Source organism: Drosophila simulans, chromosome 2L, assembly GCF_016746395.2.
Source record: "Drosophila simulans strain w501 chromosome 2L, Prin_Dsim_3.1, whole genome shotgun sequence".
NCBI classification, from domain to species: domain Eukaryota; kingdom Metazoa; phylum Arthropoda; class Insecta; order Diptera; family Drosophilidae; genus Drosophila; species Drosophila simulans.
This window is the reverse complement of record NC_052520.2, coordinates 14,085,107-14,105,708: the sequence shown is the minus strand read 5'-3', so window position 1 is coordinate 14,105,708 and position 20,602 is coordinate 14,085,107. Positions and strand designations below refer to the sequence as shown.

General features: G+C 39.9%; 2 protein-coding genes across 3 annotated transcripts in view; both read right to left on the bottom strand.

Annotated features, from left to right (window-relative positions):
- Positions 1 to 19,947, bottom strand: part of LOC6732313 (laminin subunit alpha-1) — a 65,290-nt gene extending 45,343 nt beyond the window's left edge. For both annotated transcript variants that reach the window (XM_016180138.2, XM_039291252.1), the window contains exons 1-2: positions 18,825 to 19,947; positions 4,550 to 4,878 (exon numbers count right to left, since the gene is read on the bottom strand). In XM_016180138.2, the coding sequence (XP_016024974.1) occupies positions 4,550 to 4,878; positions 18,825 to 19,233 (738 nt within the window). In that variant the 5' untranslated portion in view covers positions 19,234 to 19,947. The remainder of the gene's footprint in view (positions 1 to 4,549; positions 4,879 to 18,824) is intronic.
- Positions 5,097 to 8,297, bottom strand: LOC27209186 (mediator of RNA polymerase II transcription subunit 22). The gene is made up of 3 exons (XM_016184668.3): positions 8,145 to 8,297; positions 5,707 to 5,794; positions 5,097 to 5,649 (listed from the first exon to the last, which is right to left on the bottom strand). Exon 3 carries the CDS (start codon positions 5,629 to 5,631, stop codon positions 5,203 to 5,205), a length of 429 nt encoding a protein of 142 aa, XP_016024975.1. The 5' UTR covers positions 5,632 to 5,649; positions 5,707 to 5,794; positions 8,145 to 8,297; the 3' UTR covers positions 5,097 to 5,202.
- Positions 19,948 to 20,602: the final 655 nt, after the last annotated feature.

The window sequence follows — 20,602 nt, the reverse complement described above, 5'->3', positions numbered from 1 at the left end:
TTCGACCAATTGACGGCGGACACAGCAAACTTGTTTACAACGGACCTCGATCGATGAAGATCACTCTTAGTATAAATATTTGGTCAGTGGCTGCTCCTCCTCAGAGGGAGTGAGTTATTGTTTATGCACCGAAACCTGTTGCCAGATGCTTGTCAACTGATAAGTCCCAATCACAGAGAGACTAACAAAATTGTTAAAATATTCAGTGGGAATGGGAATGGGCGGCAGCGAAATGGGATACCAATTTGGCGGGGTAATTTGAGTTGATAAACGAATTTGAGTGGCAGAAGGGGGCGCACATCGCATGTCGTAAATTACACGAATTAACATTTATGGCAATCAAATATTTATCGCTCAATGAGGAAAGTCCATCAGGCATAGCCGACAGGAAACTTCCTCCTCAGCGCCCAGGCACCAAAAAACTAACACGGACACTCAGTTAATTGCCAAAAAAAAAATATATATATACGCAGAACGTGGAAAGCATCGTAAAATTTTCAAAAATAAACGAGCGAAAAATTGAAGTAGACAGAGTGCAGAAACAAATTAAAAATAAAAGACAACAAATTTAGGGCTTGCCTTTAGGTTTCATTTTATCTTGCCGTATTTTGGCCAAACTATACAGTTTGGTTGCCCATTGGAACAAACAGAATCGTCTATTTTTTGTTGTCCATTTTTTGGTTTTGGCACGCTTTTAGATAACTTGGTGAATGAACCCACATGGCAGACATGTTTCTCGTATATTTTTGCACATTTTCCTTCTTTTCTCTATCGTTCACTCAGACTCAGACTTTTCGACGTGTTTTGGCTGCTCGCACCGAAGTAATCGCAAAGTTTTGTGTCTGCTGCAAGTTTTTATCGCTGAAAATTTGCGCATTAATGCGGCTAAAGAATGAAAAAAGTTTTCAATAACTTGTTTGGACTTTAAGAAGTAAAACAGAATTATTCGAATCGTACAAGTAGCACTTGTGGTGTGGGGTATACTAAATCAAGTGCTTAATGCTCTAAATGCTAATGGAATGTGGTTTTCAATGGTGCTGCACCTCAAATGTTTGTACACATGTCTTCGAAATCAGCTAAATTATCATTACTCTTTTAGAATTAATAATCTAAAAAGTTAAAAATGATTTGTGCTCAGTACTCAGTACTCAGAGAAGTTGTGTTAATTATTTGTTTCGTCGTTAACGTTTTTTACTTTTGCACGCCCTGAGCTTTTGGCCATTAAAAATAAAATCCGCTTCCTCGTAAATGACATGAAAACCATTCAAGCGCAGCTTCAATCACGTTAAGACCCCAAAACAAAAAAAAAGAAAGAAAACAAAAAAAGAATTGCTGGAAATTCATGCAAATGCAAGCAACTGAGAAAGCATTCTTTAAAAGGCAAATTCAGGGAAAATGTCGGGGGAAAAAAAAGGAAAAATCGCCACAGGCCAAACAAATAAATAAATTGACCATTAAAATAATTGCTGTGCCTAAAATGCGTCTCGTACGTGGCTTGTAGCACGCTTTGCTCGTTGTTGTTGCATTTGTTTGTTGCAACCGTCAGATGTTGTTTGCTTCTGTTGGCGCTGCAAATGTTGCAACAACTTGTCAAACATTTGAATTACAGTTACGAAACCACTAGCGATGCCAAGTGACCGGCCCCTCGCGCTTTATTTAGTTTGTTTTTTCATTGGCCAAATTTGGCTAAATTTAATGAAGCAATTAAATGTCTGTATAGAAAAGTTATACACAAACCAACAAACATTAAACATTTCAAATTGGTAATACTCGTATTGGCCAAACTGGTCGCATGATTGCCGGCAATACTGCTTTGATGGCTAGGATTTTATGCCCCAAGCATAGAATTAAGGAATAATAATAATTGACATTAATTTAAGCTAAGCTTTTCTTTAAAAAATATAATTTACATTCCAATTTGATGCTAGAACTGGTGTGTTAAGAAAAATTAAACATAAACAAAACTTACAAACTAGAGCATGCTTTTTTAAACGCATTTCTATCTACCTATGCATCGACTTTAGTGTATTGCAACCCATAAATTGTTTGCAACAGATGTTGCTTTCCTTTTCACAATATTTGAAGTATCCCAGAACCGCACTGGAAGTTTTAAAGCCACTGGCCGAGTTGTCCGTAGAATTCTCGCTAGACTTTCAATTAGTCACGCGCGCCCCAAAGCCATTCAAGCATAAATCTAGACATTGTTGTACGAACAGACAGGCTGACAGACTGCTTACTGGCAAACTGACAGACTGGATGGCTGAATGCCTGACTGACTGGCAAAGAGACATATGTATAGACGGACAATCTTTGGCCATGATTCTGGCCAGTCGGCGAGGACTGCCCGAGTCTGTCGCCTTTTTCCCAGCGCGGAAAGAAATATTTTAAGCTGTCAAATCGTTGACACACGCCTGTCGTTTCTATCTTGTTCCAGAGCCCGTTGCCGTTGTAAATCACTCGATTAGTCTAATTGTTAAAATCCACGCCGGGAATGGGGGAGAATCCGTCGAAGCCTGGAAGTCCCAGAAGATTTTGTCGCCCATGAACATGGCGACACACCAACGTCAATGTCAAGTTTCGTCTAAGGTCATAAATCGTGTTGGGTTTCGGTTGGCTTGGCATTGGGACTCGAAGCAACAGAGGGAGATCACTCTAATGTGTTTCTAAATAGTTGTGACAAATGCACAAGATATTTTCACAGCCAAATCACACAACACACTTAATTGTGCAGATAGCCAATTAGTAAACTTGTTAGGGGAGCATCTAATTTCGTCGATGTTTATTGAATGGGACAGTCAGCAGCTGTTAGAAATGCCTGGGAAAGGCTGGAGACAATGAAAGAATCATTATTCAGGAATGAGTAAATGACAGTGTATTTAAAATGTAATAAACGTGAAAAAATAGTATAAAATTCCATTAAATGTTTCATAACTTGAAAGCAACGTAGAAGGAAATATTTTTTGAAAAATTCCTGACAAGCTGTGAATATTCTTTGTCACTCAAGCAAATCAACGGAATGAGAGCGTGTAAATTTTGACACATGCCCCTCATTTGACTTCGTTTCCTCGGCATCCGCTATGTCCATATCTGAAAAATCATGGGAACCTATACATATTGTGCTCGTTCGTTGTCTGACCAAAAATGTAGTACATGGCACAATTGCTTTAAAAAAGAGCCAATCGTTCGACACATAGATACACACATTCATACATACATAGAGGAAGGCCATAAAAGGTTGGCCATTTATATTTGGACTCAGTTTGGCAACTAGAAATAAGTATTGTCAGCATTAATTAAGTGAAGCGACCAATTTAAATACTTCTGTATAAAGTTGCCCCTTTTGCGAAAGCGACGTGCAGGAATTTATTAATAAACTCCGAGAGCAGCGCATGGCTGTCATAAATCTTTCATACTTTAAGGCATATGCAAAAACAATGTTTTTAATTTTAAATCACTTCCAGTCTGTGGATATATTCCTCCTCCTTCTCGGCTGCTTCTCGTTTTAATTAAGTGCACACTCAATGCCTTTGCCTTTGCCTGGTCTGGGTCTGGGCCAGCATTTTCTTTCCTCTTTGTGTGCCGGAAGGGTTGCGTCGGTTGCTCCAGGGGCATATGGTATATGGCAATGGGGGAATTATATCAAAACATTGATATATCTGCAGGAAGATTCGAGTGCAAGCCGCACTTGAATGTCAACTTTGCGTCGGCTGATGCAAAACAGATGATACACACTTCCCGTTTCGGTTTTTCTTCTTGGGTTTAGCACATTATTAGCCAATTGATTGGATTGGGAAAGTGCGCATGCGATGGCTTTCCGTGGTCGGATGCACTTTGAAATTCCAATTAACACTATCGACGGACGATTAGCACCCAATCGAGATTTGAGGATCCGCGGCAAGTGTGAAATTAAATATGGTAACAGACGCCTTCTGGGAGGTCTACGCCAGTTTAATTGGGCCACTGTCTTGAATTTGGTAGGAAATGTTTATGTAGTGTTTTGTGACTAAACAAATTACATTAAAAACATTTAAAAATTTGTATAGCAGAGTGTATTTATAAACATTGCCCACCGCTTAAAGAGGTTTCCAGTTGTTAAAATGCATGGATTTTTTAATATTGTTATCTTCGTATGTTATCTCCAGGCTAAGAACTAACGGAAATAAAAACTTATTTTCTATTTCCCTGTCAAAGAAAGTCGCTACGAAAATATCACCCATGTAAGCCAATATGACTTAATCAAAACCCCATCAAAACGAATTTATGTTGGCCGTTTTGAGCATTAGAACTGCATAGGCTTCAAACTGGTTTCGATTCCAGTCTCAACGGCGAGATGATCACATTTCAAAGTTCCAATTAGACAGACCACAGCATGTACAACGATGGATCATGGAGCTGGCGTTAAATCGCTTGTAAATGAGTGACAACTCAGCGGCTTAATTACAAACTGGATCACAGCTCGTCTGTCGCAAGAGCTTAGCCCCGACAATTTTGGATGGCTTAGATGACAGCACCGGGAGTTGGGACTCCATTCGGGATAAGTTTGACTTACCTGCTTCAGATCCAATAGTATGGTCACATACTCAAACTGCCGCCCACCCTGCAGCGTTGGTGATTGCCACCAGCCTTCTTCAAATCCCGATCCCGACCCCGACGAGATCAGCGACTGTATGGAGCGCTGTTTGGCCCGATCCGAGGAATGGGCATTGCAGATGCCGCACGGCTTGGCGCCGACCTGTTTGCAGTACTCCTCGGCACCGTTTTGGCCACAAGTGGCATTCACCGAGATCTGAGCCCGTGGAACCACGTTGAAGAGCGGCGGATAGAGGCCGCCGGAGAAACTGGATGAGTACAAGTCGTCCGTTTTGAGCAATCGAAGGGCTGCAAGTGAAGTACAACATTGTTAGTCATATTGAATGTTTTAATTAACTTTATTTAAGCTAGTAAACTGAATATATAATTGCCAAGTAAATACATTTTAGGCTGCTTAATAATTTATTACTTATCTGCATACAGAGGAAGCTCGTTATGCCATTGGTTATGATTCAAAGACATTTTACCCTTCTTGTCTAAATTAAATCAATTTGTTTTGTCTTCACTGAGGCAAAAATAGTTTATTTATTGGTTTTTTGTTTACAATGGTTATCCTTTACGAATGGATAAAAAAAAAATCATTTATGATGAAATACATTAATAGCTTGAATCCTAGTAAGGTCCACCGCTCTTTTCGTAGTACTCGTCCTCCAGATCCGACAACTCGTCTTCCAAATCCTTAACAATTTTGATAAGTGCTTCGTCACACTCGACCACCTTGGCATCCATTGATTCCGATTGTTTATCCATTTCCTCTTCGACGAAGGAATGATCGTAAATAATCTGATACTCCTTGACATCATGGACTAGCTTAATTAGAGCTTCTCCTGCGCGAACGAAATTGCCAGCACGCACCTGCATTTCATAGGCATTCAATTCTTGTTCTGTATCATTTGTGATTTGGCCTGGAGTCTTCGGAGAAACTAATTTAATGAGCTCCTCAAAGTTAACCAACATGCTTAGGACATTATCCTTTAGCTGCGTTTTAAAGGATTTCAGCAGGGCCTCGTCCTTCGATAATGCGATGCTTGATTCAGCCATGTTGTCGCTCCTTCTCTTCTACTTAAAAAATTGTATTTAAAAAAAAATATGTGTACATGATATGCTTTTAGAAACCTTCAAATTCCACAGTACTTTTGAAGTCCTTGGCTCCCTCGAATTCAAAGCCACTTAATTATTTAACTCTACAGAATCTTGAATTCCACTGAAAATTAAATAAATCAATAAACGATTAATTAGACTGCAACGAATCAAAGAGGTTAACTTTCAATCTATGCTGCCCAAATCAGCTTGACGCTTCCCAGGCCAATCAATTAAATTGCTCGAACCGAACAAGTCGAGAACAAGCCCTCAAGACAACATTGCCAATAAATCACCTACTGGGGCAGCTGCTCTGGATTGCTGTGAACTTTGTGCCATGAGAATTATTGATTGGTTGACTTGGCTGGCTGTAGCTGGATTACATGAAAAATGTACAAGTATCTCAACCAAAAGCTGGGCAACTTTCGAGATAAACTTTATCGTTGACCAACAAACGGCAGTTGTAGTTGGTAGTTGGGGCCCAGATGTTGACCTGGTATGCCATTTGCATGTTTTGGTAGCTGGTAGCTTTTGGTTTGCTGCCGTTTGCAGTTGTTTCCTTTCGGCTGCCCAGCTTTTTTGGCAATTGTCAACATAAAACTTTTGCAAACAAGACAAAAATGTTGACGTAATTGCAGGAAAATGGCATATAAGTTATAGGGAAGGATCAACAGCAAAACTTTGGGGCGAATGAGAAAAGTTTTTAGCCTGGGAACTTGAATTTGAAGTTTCAATGGGTTAAGTGAAGAACGAAAAGCAATGAATCTTTGCAGGAAATTTTACTGCTAAAAGATTATACATACAAATAGATATTTTAGGAATCAAAGAAAAGTTAAGTCATTAACATTTTTTCCAGTGACTTCTTTTGAACCTAAAAGCCCAATTTTTCTTTGCCAATCTAAGCTTTTTAAAACTTTTTAATGGTGTATAAATATTTTCATTTTTTGTGGCGCGTTCAATTTGTCAAAACATTTAATCAGCAATAGTTTTCTCACTTAAGCTGTCAGCGGTGGAAAACGTGAATACATTTTAGAGGGGGTATTTGAGTTTAGAGTGACGGGTTGGGAGCTAAAGAGGCCTAGACATGGCTCGCAATAGCCATTGAAAAGGCCACCTCCAGCCTCAAGTCTCCAGTTATTTAACTTCTTTGCCTTTTTTATGCTTTTGGCTACCGCAAATTTGTCATTTGTCAAAACATTTAAATGCCATTTGCCGGTTTCCTCTTGAGTTGGGCGATTTTGACAGCTGTCGATAAGTTTTTCTTTCACGCTTTTAACACTTTACGCTTGAACTTTGCCCAGAGCAGTTTTTCCTGCTTTTTGCTTTGACTTCAAGACATTTGTTCGGATCGCTTTAAATCAATTTTTTAGGTAAGCCTAGTTTTCTCAGTTTTTCACAAAGTGAAAGTGATAGTTTCACAGCTATGTTTCAGACTATTATTGGCTGGCATGTTTGGTGTCAATTATTGATGACTTAGGAATAAGTAATTCGGAAATGCTTTATAGTCACTAAAGCGGAGTTTTTGTTTGATTTATTGACGGTTATTAATTTGATTAAACTGGAGGTAAATTTCCTCATACAACATAATGAATTTATAATTTTCATTCGCTGGTTCATTTGACGCCTTCAGTGCCTTTACCTTCGTTACTAAAAGTTGATCAAACTCCAATTATTTTCATACATTTTCGTGTCTTCTTTAATAAAAATGTAAATATGTATTCCTTTAATTTTAAGCATATCCTGCTCTTTTTTGTTATATATTCATCACATTGAGGAGTCTCTGGCAGTATGGTTAAAATTTTGATTACTTCCCCGACCATTCATCGAGTTATGAGACCATTTTTAGTATTTTTCGGCAGCAAGTTGTCAAAATGTTTAAAATTTGCTTCGTCTCGCTGTCCCTTTCGGTTTAGTCTTTATAAAATATTTTTCAGCTACCAAAAATCATTATTTGTATGCAAGTTGATGGCAGTTTCCTTACGCAAAACACTTGCAGAAATAATTGGACAGGCGAATAAAGTCCCTCGGACAGGAAGCACTCCAGTTGCCAACTAACTGGAGATTACCTTAACAGCCAGCTTGTCTATCCCAGCAATTGGTTAATTTCCATTGCCATCTTTGAAGTTGGATTGCAATTGCAACGGCTTAATAAGCAGCTGGAGAACGAGGAGATGGAGTTGCCCCATTCCGTGCCTCTGTAATTTTTGCCTCCAGCTGTCGGTTTGTGTGCATAATTGGCCAGAAGGAAAACAAGAACGGCTGGGAGGAACCGGGACCCCATGGGGCAAAGATAGCCAAATCCCCAGCCGCCTGTCCGAAAATAGTGAAAATATTTCTGTACCGCGTGCGCCGTGTCGATATGAATAAAACGGCAAACAGTAAAATGCTTTTAGATTCTAGAAGCACGTGGTTTCAAGAATTCCCCTACAGATTCGTTGCCTTTTCTTAGTGAGTCTATAATGGTTTATATTTACCTGAGATTGATCAAGAGTATGCAATGCCTTTATATTCTTCACTTTAATTCACTTCAAACTTAAGACTTTTAATAAAAGCAACCAAATTTATTCTTACGAAAATGAATTGCAAGTAATGACAAATAGAGCTGGAACTTTGCAGTATCGATACACATACTTGCATTTTCTTATAGGGTTGGAAAGTAATAATAACTTATCGGCTATGTATCGATGTCCAAAAGCCATGCCAACTTTCATACATACATAAATATAATTATTAATCGAATATTAAATGTTTATCTTATAAGAAATTAAGATGTTTTTGTACATATATGATGTGTCTATTGTCATAATCGATTTTTTTAAAATAAGTTAAGTTTTCACACGTTTGTTAGGGCCAATTTCTTTCGTTGTATTATTATTTAAATGAATCACTTAATTTTCATTTAATCAACTCTACTCAAGTGAAGAAAATTCATAAGCGTCTGCAAGTATTGTCACGCCGAAATGGAAAACGTCACACACAGCTCCTCAAACTGCATTTCCCCCTAATTGCATCACCCACACATCGCGCTTGTTGTTGCTGTGAGTCATGCAAACAACAACGGACTCCATTGAGTGGCAGCTACCAGTCTTCAATACCAAATCAAGCATTACTTGCATAACCCATTGGAGTCATCGACCACATTGTCCCATACCCATCATGATGAACATCATCATTGCGATCGGCGGGCAGACCAGACCAGACCGGGGCCTGGATAAATATTTTTCCAAAACACAACTCGAACATGGATCCGAGAACTCGGACTGGATGCGCCTCTTGAAGACGTCAGGAAAAGCCAGTAGCCGGTAGAGAAAGAGCTGGTTGGTTGGACAGACAGACAGACAGACAGAGCATGTGTTCTTCTCACCACCATCGGTCAGCAGCTTTTGAAGCACCCACTGACGGGACCCAACAAGAACTCAGCTCCCCGGCATGCGTCTGGCACCCAAGTAATCCAACCATCTAACCATCCAACCATCCATCCATCCGTGAGTCCATGTCCAAGCCATCCAATCTTAACCCGTTCGTTTGGTTCCCACTGTTTCCCGGCTTTTAACGCAGCGCTGCACTGATGCATGACCAAACATCTTCAGTTCTGGTCAGTTTGGAGCTCCGTGCTCCCCCTCACACCGTTCATTTTATTTCTTTTCTTGGAAATCTGTTGACGCAGCTCGCCGAGACAACCCCGTGTGTCCATCGTCATGTTTGTCAGTCGTTGGTTTGTTAGCCAGTTTTGTTTATTTTCAATAAATATTTGACATTTGTCTATGCATTTTTCCCGAACCTCGGAGGACAAGTCAAGCGTTTGGCTGCCAACACCGACCGGGTACATTAATTTTTCAAGTACTCGAAGCCAGTAACATCCCCCCTCTCACACCAAAAAGGTTCGGTTTACACACATAGAACCCACCCATCGGGGGTCGTAAAAGTTTGGCTAAAATTGTCACCTGTCACACACACACGAGCTGAAAAGTTCTGAAGCGCTGCAGTTCCATTTCATTCCCCTTTCATCTTTGCGGATGTTTGATTTGAACTTTGGATGCAAAAGGAAAGGAAATTGTTTACCAGAAAACTTTCAATGTGTGAAATTCCCCATGAAGTGTTGACACATTCGGGTCTGATCTAATTTTTAAGAATATCACAATAACAGTGCGTTCCGTCTGTTGAACTAATAGCAGATTGTGTTCTCATTTAGAAAAGATTCAAAAGAACACGATATCAGAAAATCCACTCAGTTTAATACCACTGAAAAATAGTTTTAAAAATCATGATTTTTTGGCATTGACATTGTTCTCTGAAAAGAGAGTTTAGTTATAGCGACACTTTGCCGCCTAAAAAGATCAGGATATTCCCGGACAACCATTAAGCTCATTACTTAAGAGCTCTTAATTAAGCGACTTGTTTTATCACTTATCTAATCGCGAATCAGAGTTGTGTAAGCCACTGGCAAAATATTTTCGTGTAGCGGTTCACTTAATAATTTAATAAGCCCCACGAAATCATGAAAATGTTCAAGTCTTTAAGGCGAGCTCACCTTCGCTGCACTTGTGCTGAGATAATTATCACGATTTATGAGTCAAAAGCTCTTATCTACCACTTGCAATCATTGCACGAAAAGGCGTCGAAAGCCCCATTCAGCCATTAGCCAAAATGCATTGCGGCCATTAGATGAGAAAGGTGGACAAATGGCTCCATCGTGTTTGCCAATCACTCGAAATGCATTTTCAGCATCGTTTTCCAAGTCAATGTTTGCCCCGCGTTGCTGTTAACCAACACTGCTCCGCATGCTGCACATGCGCAAACGAGATCTCGAGATCGGTTTTTTCAGTTTTTGGGGCTTATGGGGTCTCCTCTCATATCGCACTCATTAGTTACGCCTGAGTGGGTTTTGGGTGAGCTTTGTGATATTCGATATCTCTGGCAAAGACCCGCGAGGAGACACGAGTCGCCCACACTTCTCCTCGGTGGGTTTCCTTGGAATCACTTTCAGATTTTTGGTGCACTGTTAATTTGTCATCAGCTGTCAGATTTTATTAATAACTCCGGTTTGTTTTAATTTTCGTTTTCTGTGCCCAGGCAAAAGGCGCGAGTCGCATAATAAGTAATGTCATAATTAAATTTATAAAGTCTGACTCATCTTCTCCACAAACGGACTGGTACTACTGACAAGTTGTGTCGCCGACATTGTCGTCTGTCTAGACAAACTGAGATTATGACTGTCCCATCGGACTATAGCCACAGGAAAAGCCAAATGCGAAAAAGGGAAACTATAGGAAGTCGAGGTGGAGTTGTGGCATGCTTTGGGTGCACAGAAAAAGAAAAGGAATATGAATGGAATGGATGACTTCATGCGCTTCTGTGCTTCAGTTTGCAGAGAAAATGGGAATCCACCAATATTTAAGAAACTTAAAGTTTTCAGGGAATGAAAAACAATTTCAGCTTTTTAAAGTTGAGCTTTGATTTTGTGGGATTGTATTCATATTAACATAAATTTGTATATTACTAAAATTGCACCATAAACGAAATGGTTCAAAAGCTATTTAGATAACTTTGTCAATGTTAAATGCCTGTACAAGTTGTGAAAATGCTTCAACTGATTTTATAAGACAAGCCATAACTTCATTACTGCACTTTAAATGGCACGATGTCTGTTTTAACGACATAACCGGCAGTTAAATCAAACATTAACTGGGTCGTCCGGTCATCCGCAGGCTTTGAGTGCTATTAATTCGAATTGACGGCCATTAATGGCACACGCTGTACGCGATCGGCAATAAACAAATCATTTAGCCACAAGAGAGCTGTCCCATTCGGGTTTTTAAAGTCAAAAATAAAAAATAAAATTATAAAAAAACGAAAAGAAACGCCCCGAATCGATGTTTTGGACAAACTTCAATAAATCTCTGGCGGCGGCGACCAAATCAGGTTGGCTGCCAACCTTTCTGGCAATCACAGTTGACTTGTAAACTATTTAATTAGCACATGGTCCGTAAGCGTGTTAGTTTTGGTTGTAAAAAGGCGCCGACCAAGTGTTCAAATCACTGGGAAGTCAACCCACGATCTCGCTGCAGGCGCCATTTGAGCCATTTGATGGCGCCGCCACCGTTTTGGCCACCAACTAAAGTTGGCCAATTGTTAGGCCTCCTTCGAAACCCCTTTCGTTTCCATCCAAGGAGCTGGTTAATTGTTCATACATTGAAGGAATTGCATTAATTTCGCTTGTTTACGTTGCATGTCGTCCGACGCTGATGTTGATGATTCGTATCTCTCATTTTGACTACAAATTTTTATCGCCTTGTCGCCGACTTACTCATCTAACCAGTTTCGCCTCAGTTTCTTCCTATTTCGCCGGCTTGTTGTTTTGTGCTATTGCCATTTGATAAGCCTTTATCCTGTCGCGTCAGCGTCACAAAAAATGTTGCTATTTGAGTGGCAATTAACGATTTTATTGAACAAGCTGCCGTGGAATTATCTCCTAAGTTGAATGCGAAAACGGTTGGGAAATTTTCAAGCCAAATCGATTGGAGTTACTGTTAAGCCAATGCGAAACGAACAATTTTGGTTAAGCAAATTGCGAATATGGTTACGATTGCAAATGATTGGAAAATTAGAAAACTTTGAGGGAAATACAAAATTTAATGAAGACTTAATGACTCTGATATGTTAATCTTAAAACCTGTTAAACCAATAAAAAAATCTATTATGAAACATAATATTTTACAAAATAATTGTGGAATGAAATTGACTAATTTAAGGTTTAAAAATATTAATTGGCCACAAACGTAATTTGCAAACTAAATACATTTTGCCAGGCAACCAATACCGCGAATATATTATTTCAAGGATTCGAAAAACCGCAATGCAATTATGACATACCGACCGCAGTTGAAATAAATTTAAAGTAAACTCGAATGCTCATTTAAGAAATGCCAATAACTGGTTTCGGCCACAAATAGCCTTCAATTCGCATTAATTAAGCAATTTGTCAGGCAGCGTGTCGCGACGAGTCGGTTAACTTTTCTGATCCCAATCCCCAAAAGGCTCCAATATCACCATTGAATCGTATCGGATTCTCCCGGCCACTTTGCATGCAACGCGTCAATTTCTCATTGACTGGCCTTGGCCAGCTGTATTTAGAACACTAATCAATGGCAATGCCAAAATGTTTCAATTCCCTCGAGCTGTCAGAGTCTGTAAGCCAGAAAGACAAGCCGCCAACGGCAGTCGACAGTCGGGATCTTGAACCTGGACCCCAACCCCAACCACAATCTGATTCCGACTTCAAACCTGAACCTGATCTTCTAGGATTCCGGCTTTCAGCGTGTGTTGGAAACGCGTGTCTGCAGACAATTTGTTTTGTCGTTTCATTAGTTTCTCAGACTGCAACTTGATTTTGGCATTTAAATGTGTGTGGAAAACGTATTCTCCAGGCAGCTCTTTTGGCCATTACTCAAGCGTTTTGTGGAAAATGCGAGTGGGCGTTACCGCAATTTTCAGGTGGATGCCACAAGATTTTCACACTCTACGCGTGACTCATGTGCGGAGGCACGTTTCGGCAGCTGTCTGTCTGTCAGTTGGTTCCCCCCTTCAAATAAGCCAATTTTCTCCATGGTCTAAACCCAGTCCGCTGATGGATGAGCCTCCGTTGCGCCTTCAGTCGTCCATCGTCTACCACATTCAAAATAGATTGGCGAAAACTTGTCCGCACATGTACAAATGCGCATTAGATGCAGACAAGTGACACTAAAGATGCAACAAAAGATACTCGGGAATGTCGTCTGGGTGATTCTTAGATTAATTAAGTAAAGTTATTAATGGGTTCTTGAACTTAACAATCGATGGGGTGGTCCTATCTACATTCGTAAAAACTACATCCCGTGAAATTTCTCTATAAATCTTAGGCAGTCTTTGAAGATTGGGAGAAGCTGAGACAGCTAGCTTTTAATGAAGCTTTCATCAGAAAGATTACTTAAGGGCAACACCAAAATCACCTCAAAGAAAGCCATTTTCAACCATTTACTTCCACATATGGGAGAGGAACTTCTTTTAACGCGAACATAAAGCATAATTAGTCCACTGAACTGACAGCTCCCCCGATTTAAACCCTATAATATTTACACAACACTTTCAAGTGTTTTCCCCGCAGTTCCGTTTGGAAGAGATTCCGGCAAAAGAAAGCAGGGATTTCCCTTCCCAGAAACGAAAAGCGTTTCATCTCTGCCAAAGTTCTGAGGAGTGTGAATGGGTGTTTTATGTGAGGGAGGAAGTCGAATGTGTTGACAAGCGGAGGCCTGATATTGATATATTTGCCACGATATATAGGGTCATTAGGTTCGACGCCTGGAGGAGGCAACATAAAAACAGGTAGAAATGGAAACCGATACGGGTAACTTTGGGGGATGTCGAATATGTGTTTAGCTTATCACTTGCATCGCAAACCGATACTCTGTTCCAGTCTGCGGAGCCTCACCTGTCTGCCTAAGGGCATTTATCAATGAAGTTCAATGACAGTTGCCGTGGCATTCGATCAACGATCGTTTATCAGTCTCGAAAGTATTGACAAACAGCCTGATAAAAACACCGGTCCCTTCCAGCGTAGTTTACAAGTTATCTCACAAAACGAAACATGAAAATGTTCCATTCAACCTGTTGATCATTTGGGGATATATGCCAGTGGTTGACACGTCGATACTGTTGAGATGGGTAAGGAATTTATTCGTGAACGATAATGGACATTGTCGGCTTTTTTTGGGTAATCTTCTGATATTGTAAAGTCTCAATTTGAAGAAGAAAATAACTTTCCGTATTAATGCTTTTCGCTATAAATACTACAAATAAGATAGTAAGACTAACCAATTATATGTAACAAAAGATCATTGGTTTCTAAATTAAAATCAAGATGTTAAAATTGATCGGTTCTTTTCTATAAATAAAGATAGTTTCCGGTCTACTCTATAAGTTCAACATAATTTTCCTTATCTAGTATTTAAGATTGATTTATTCACTAGTTAGGGAACCATAACTTTTTGCGTTTCTTTTTAATTTAGTTACTCAACAAGCTGCAGCTGCTCTCCCCTCACAATTCCCATTCGAGCTGACCCACATTTTCTCGAGAAGAAAACAATCTGAAAACTAGAAACAATTTATTCGCTCGCCCATCTTCGTCTCCTTATCTCAAGTGTCTGCACTAACGAGCCTCGAATTTGTTATACACTCCGTGCAAGGCCCCTGAATATAGACCCTGGGTGCCCACTCCTAGCTCCTAACTCCAAACTCCCAACTCCCCAACCATTCCCATGACCATACTATCTGGCGTTTGCTGACCCACCAACGTGTGACTGCACATCAATAGCCGCTGCTGACCCGTTAAATGTTCCGGTGGCCGTCATCATTCTGTTCTGTTCCCTCTTCCCAGTTGTTAGTTTAATGCCGGGCTTTGGTCGACGTCGCCGACTCGCAGACGGCGTCAATGTCTTATCAAAACTTGGTCTATAACATTAATTTATGGCCAATGCAAACATAGGCGAGTTTTTCGGGCAGACCACTTCAAAGTGGCCTGAGTTTTTCTTTTCTGCCCTTCTGGTACTCTCCCATGGGTTAAGATCGAAAATCTCGGACCAACAATTAAGTTCCAGAAGAGTAATGCTCCCCACTTGTGTAAACTCCAAATCGTTTTGATTCGCTCATGTTGATATAGGAGTTTGTGAGGTGGATTTCCATAGATCATTTGTGGCGTCTGCTGGTCAGCCAAGTTTGGTGTTAAACTTCCCTTTATTTGGTCCACAGAACTATTTGTTTACAAACGCCCCCCGGTTTTCCCTGTTCGCGTTGTTTACACGCAAAGTTTCTGGCGTTCCTAGTTTGTGTGTTCCATTTTGTGGTCTATAAAACTATTTTAATGGTCTTCAACTCTAGTTTAATGCTGCCGGAGTGCTCGATTTCTTCAAAAGACTGGGGCAGAATTATTTGAAAGATATATTAAGTTTCAATATCGAATTACCCGAAGAGCCAGAACAATGCTCCACGGTCCATTGTTCGGTTTAAATGAGTTCAACAATTGTTTTCCCATCGCTCTACCCTTTGTTTTGGCTCAGTTTTGACATGTGTTAATGTGAGTACGTGGAGTTTTCTTTGAGTGTAGGCTGAACTATCGAAAGTTGCGTTTTCTTCGCTGACCAGCTGCCTTATGCATCCATCATTTTGTGCATTTCCGTTAAGGCAGCGCAAATTATTGGCCCGACCAGGTGTTACTTGGCCGATCTATAAAGTGCATTTAAATAAATTATCACAACAAAGGGCAGTGTGAAGAACAAAGAGGGGCCAGAAATGAATGCAGGTGAGAATGAGAGATTTATAAACGATAAACAACAGTCTGAGTTACAAAGGGTACTTCTCGTTCCCGTAGATATGGACAAAAAAAAATTTTAAGAATTCTTTCATTATTTTATTAAGCTCCAATAAATTCGGCAGAGTATTTCTTTACCTTAGCACATCATTAGAGATACTGTTTCGTCCCCACCTCACCATTAAAGTGCATTAGTTTCATCATAAATGTAAATTTTTCACCACAAAATCGCTTGACCAACTCGTTTGAGGCTCTTCAAGTTCAATACTTTTGCTTTCCCGCATGGATTGCCGGCAATAGAAAAGCAGAGTTCACTCAACTTTTACAAACTTCACATGTCAATAAAAAATTAAAAACAAATAAAACTCAATGACAACAGGCAGCAGCCGACCGCTCTAAACATTTTCCCACCAATCTAAATTTCCAGAAGCAGGCGAAGAGAACTGAAGTGCGCTTTTCATCTGTAAGCATTGTGTAATGCAGTTAACAAGAAACAAACAAAAATAAAGCAAGGCGCAACGAAACGAAACTAAACGTAAAAAGAGAAAAAACCAATGAAGAATGCATTTTCCCAAACACTTTTCGATCGCCAGCGAAAAGCAAACAGCAGCTACATATGAGTTGGCCATGACTTATAGATACCAGTATAAAGAATGTATCCGTAAGATACTTAATGAGCTGATAAAGTGTGCGTGTTTGTCCAAGTATCTGGCTGGTTGATTGGAAAACAACCCGACAATCCCACAATCCATTCGTATCGTTTTGATCTGGTCGAGTAAATGTATCTGTATCTGTATTTGTGACCCATTTCGCCATTGGGAAACTTTCGTTTTCTCTAATCCAAACAGCCAATCAATCAATTAATGCCAATCGAATCAAACGGGCGTTATAAATACGACTTAACCGGGCAATAATTTGCGCGATCAATTCGCATTTATGTCTTCAAGGCTTTGTCGTTGAAATGTGTTTCATTGAATCGATTAACAATTGAATGATTTAGAATTGATTTGCAGTCATTATGGCACCAGGAAAGCAATTTACACATTGAAAAGTTGCTCCACGCTTTCAGGTTAGCACATGTTGTTCCGACTGGATAATCATTTTTTGAATTATTCGTATTTAAAAGATACTAAATCGCCAAATAATTGTTTACCCATTTCACAACGAGAAAATTGAAAAGTAATTTTTTCTGATTAAAAATTACATATTCTATATGCCCATCGTTTGATTCTTTGTCTTTCAAAATTTGATTCTCACATAATATTAGTTCTTATCTTTCTAGGCTAATCATCAGCAGTTTTTATTAACCACACTATGGCATTAAGAAGTGATTATCATAAAACAGCTTTGGAATGAAATGTATCCAAATATTTCCTCACGCAACTTGGAAGCATAGCCAATTTGCGTTGGCTTTGTTGTATTCCGGAACAAATTTTAACGACAAAAACTGTGAACGAAGTGGACACAGTAAGCCACTTAAGTTTTATAACCATGGCAGTCGTGTAGATATTTTAATAAACCCTTTTCTATGGCCATGTGTGTGGGTTCTGGGTTCTTTTTGTGAAACATATGTTGCTATTAGCGCGTGAGGCATTCCATAAGGCGATACGCTACGCATGCCTCCATCAATTATCCTCTCCGGGAAAAAGACGACCTGCCTAACAATCGACCATTGTTGCTGCTGCCTGGTTACGGCATCTTGTGCACTTCCACATCCACCGCCTCTCCAGAAATCGACCACAATTACAGGGACCAGGACCATCAGAGCCAGAGACCCTGGCGCTATTGTTGTCCTCAATCCTCAATCTGTTCTCCCGCTTCGGTTCGGGGTCATGTGTTCGGCAAACAAATGCCCTGAAGTGCCCAGGGACCCACACACACGCTCGAGGACAATCTCCAGGGGTTACAAAGAACATATAGAATATGTAGCCACACATAAACATGTCCATATTGTGTTTCTATTCATCTCCGCTGATCGCCTTTGTTCGCAGTGTTTATCGGTTCAATTGCCCTACCAATTGTTGTGCAAAGGTAAGACTGTAATTTGTTTAAAAATTTATGTTTTGATTAATTTTAATGGGCATAACCAGGGGTTAATACCATCATGATCATTTGGAACCTGTCCGGGAATTTTAATATATAATATAGGTCGTTAAAATGCGCATGCACTTATCTATTACGTATTCCTCGTAGTTATTAACCTTATCAAGATCATGTTTTATATTACAAATATTATGAACTAATTGAATTTATATAATTTCAGAATTGAAATTGAATTGAATATATCCAAGTACACATCCCTCGTAAACTTTGTTTTCGCCAACTAACCAGAGTTCACACTGCCATAACCAGAGATCTATCATCTCACAGTTGGTCGAAGCGGACGAGGCGATTCATATGCCTAATAGGCAAAGTTCACATAACAAAAAGCCAAGTTTTTTTTTTCCAACTAACGACAACAAAGGCAACACAAGGCCAGGGCAACTATGTGCCAACGACCAAAGACCTGGCGACAACCACTGCAGCATAGCCGGACCATAACTGGACCTCTCACGTAATAACGTATAGAATTTCAAAAAATAAAAAAAAAAAATAGAAGAAAAAATAAAGAGCAGCTCAGGAAAATTAAAGAATCTCTTCCTCCTGTCACAACTTTCACATGAAAGTTCTTTCAACTTGAGCGGCCAAATATGGCAGAAACACGACCAGCGACCAGGAAACTGATGGCGAGCAATGCGAGCAACTTCTGGTGCTGCACAATCGATCAGGGAACCATATTTAGAAGAGCCCATCCATAGTTATAGACATTTACCTCCACCTCCTGCTCCTCCTCCTCCTCCGGATTTCTGTAATTTTCCGTTGCGACGACGCTGCGGCGGCTTCTTCTTGGTGACGGATTCCGAGGAGGCATTAGCCAGCATCGATTCCGAGTCGGCAATGTTACTTTCAATGATCAGGCCACTTTTGGTTTTGTGACGTCTCGATGATTGCGGTGACTTCTTCTTCTTATCGGGACTCGACGCAATCCGAGCTCCTGTCCAGGACACGATGTTCTGCTGGAGTTCCGTGGAGTTGTCGTTGAGCGGCAGGCTATAGTCCTGGAGATCCTTGGCAGTGGAGAATCCACGCAAGCGTTTCCGCTGCCTTTTGGCCTGACAGTGGGTGACCAGCAGGATGAGGATCAGGCCCAGTGGCCATTTGATAAAATTTCCGATTTGCATGCTGGACGAACTAAATGCACAACGATCACTAATGACACATTATATTCCGTTCGACTTTGAACTTGGATATAATTTCTGTGCTCTTTTAATAAAACCACTTGAGATGCAGGCACTTATTCCTTGGTATTTTCATTCATAATATTTTTATTTTCACTGCACAGATTGTTCTTTTTTTTATTATTTCTTTTTCAAATCATTTACGATTTCCGCTCGAATTTTTTCTCCACTTTTTTACGCATTTGCTCTTGCGAATCTTTCACTTTATTTGCTCGATTTTGCGTAGACTTTTTGCAACTTTGCTACTTCACGATTTTTGCGCTATTTAATTTTATTTTTGTTTCAGACACATTTCCCACTTTCCTGCTCAGCGACAGGCAAACATTTTTCTCGCCGGCTATTTTCGTATCCTCGACGTGAAGTGTAAAAAGTGAACAAAAATCGATCTTGCGTTGCAGGGAAACTCGGAAATGGCATACAGAATTTCGCATTCACTTATTTATTAGCAGTGGCTTATCGCATAATTGCCGTTTAATTTTATGACACATAAATAAATCGCCAGAGCAGCGGCCGCACTATTCGAACGCACTATCATCTAGAATCCACCCATCGCACAGGCACAGCACTCGAGACCCGTCGCGTGTCTTGCTTCCTACACAAACGACCGTCAAACACGAACTGATCGCAAGCGCTGCACTTCGGACCAGAGATCCGTAAGAGTGTGGACCTTGTGGAACGCATTCGCCGGCTTGTTCCTTTTGCAGCACTTTTTTCAGATGTTTCTAAGTATGGAAAGCTATTTCTTTTCTGTGATAAAAACTTACAATTGTTTAAATGCCACAGTAAAATATAAAAAAATCTATATTTACAGGAATGATATTATTAATATTAATAATTATAAAAATTGAAGAAAGACAGTGGAAGGAAATGAAACAAGAGTGCAGAGCCAAGAGGAAGTGGCATTGGCCTTCTGGGAAATCTAACACCTAGGAATGGGTTATGGTTTCTAATTAGGTACATGCTTTATTGATCTTCGCCGATCATAAATTGCATGACCTTTGCCCGAGGAGAGTTTACACTGTGAATTATTATTTGTGCTTATACCACCTTATACCTCCAAAACGGAGTCCGAAGGAAAGGAGTATAGATCTCTAGGACCAATTACCCGAATTTCAGATTTCCTAGAAATTGTCAGTTTAAACTGAAAGCGGTATTTAATTTTTTATTTTAACTTAAAGTAAAATCCGAGAAAAATATGCTTTAATCAAAGGGTTAATGGATCTATTTGGGTATTCACCAATGTCATATTGTTTCGAATTCTTTTTTTCTGAAGTCCCACATTTAAAGCTAAATTTATAGAAATTTGCATGCA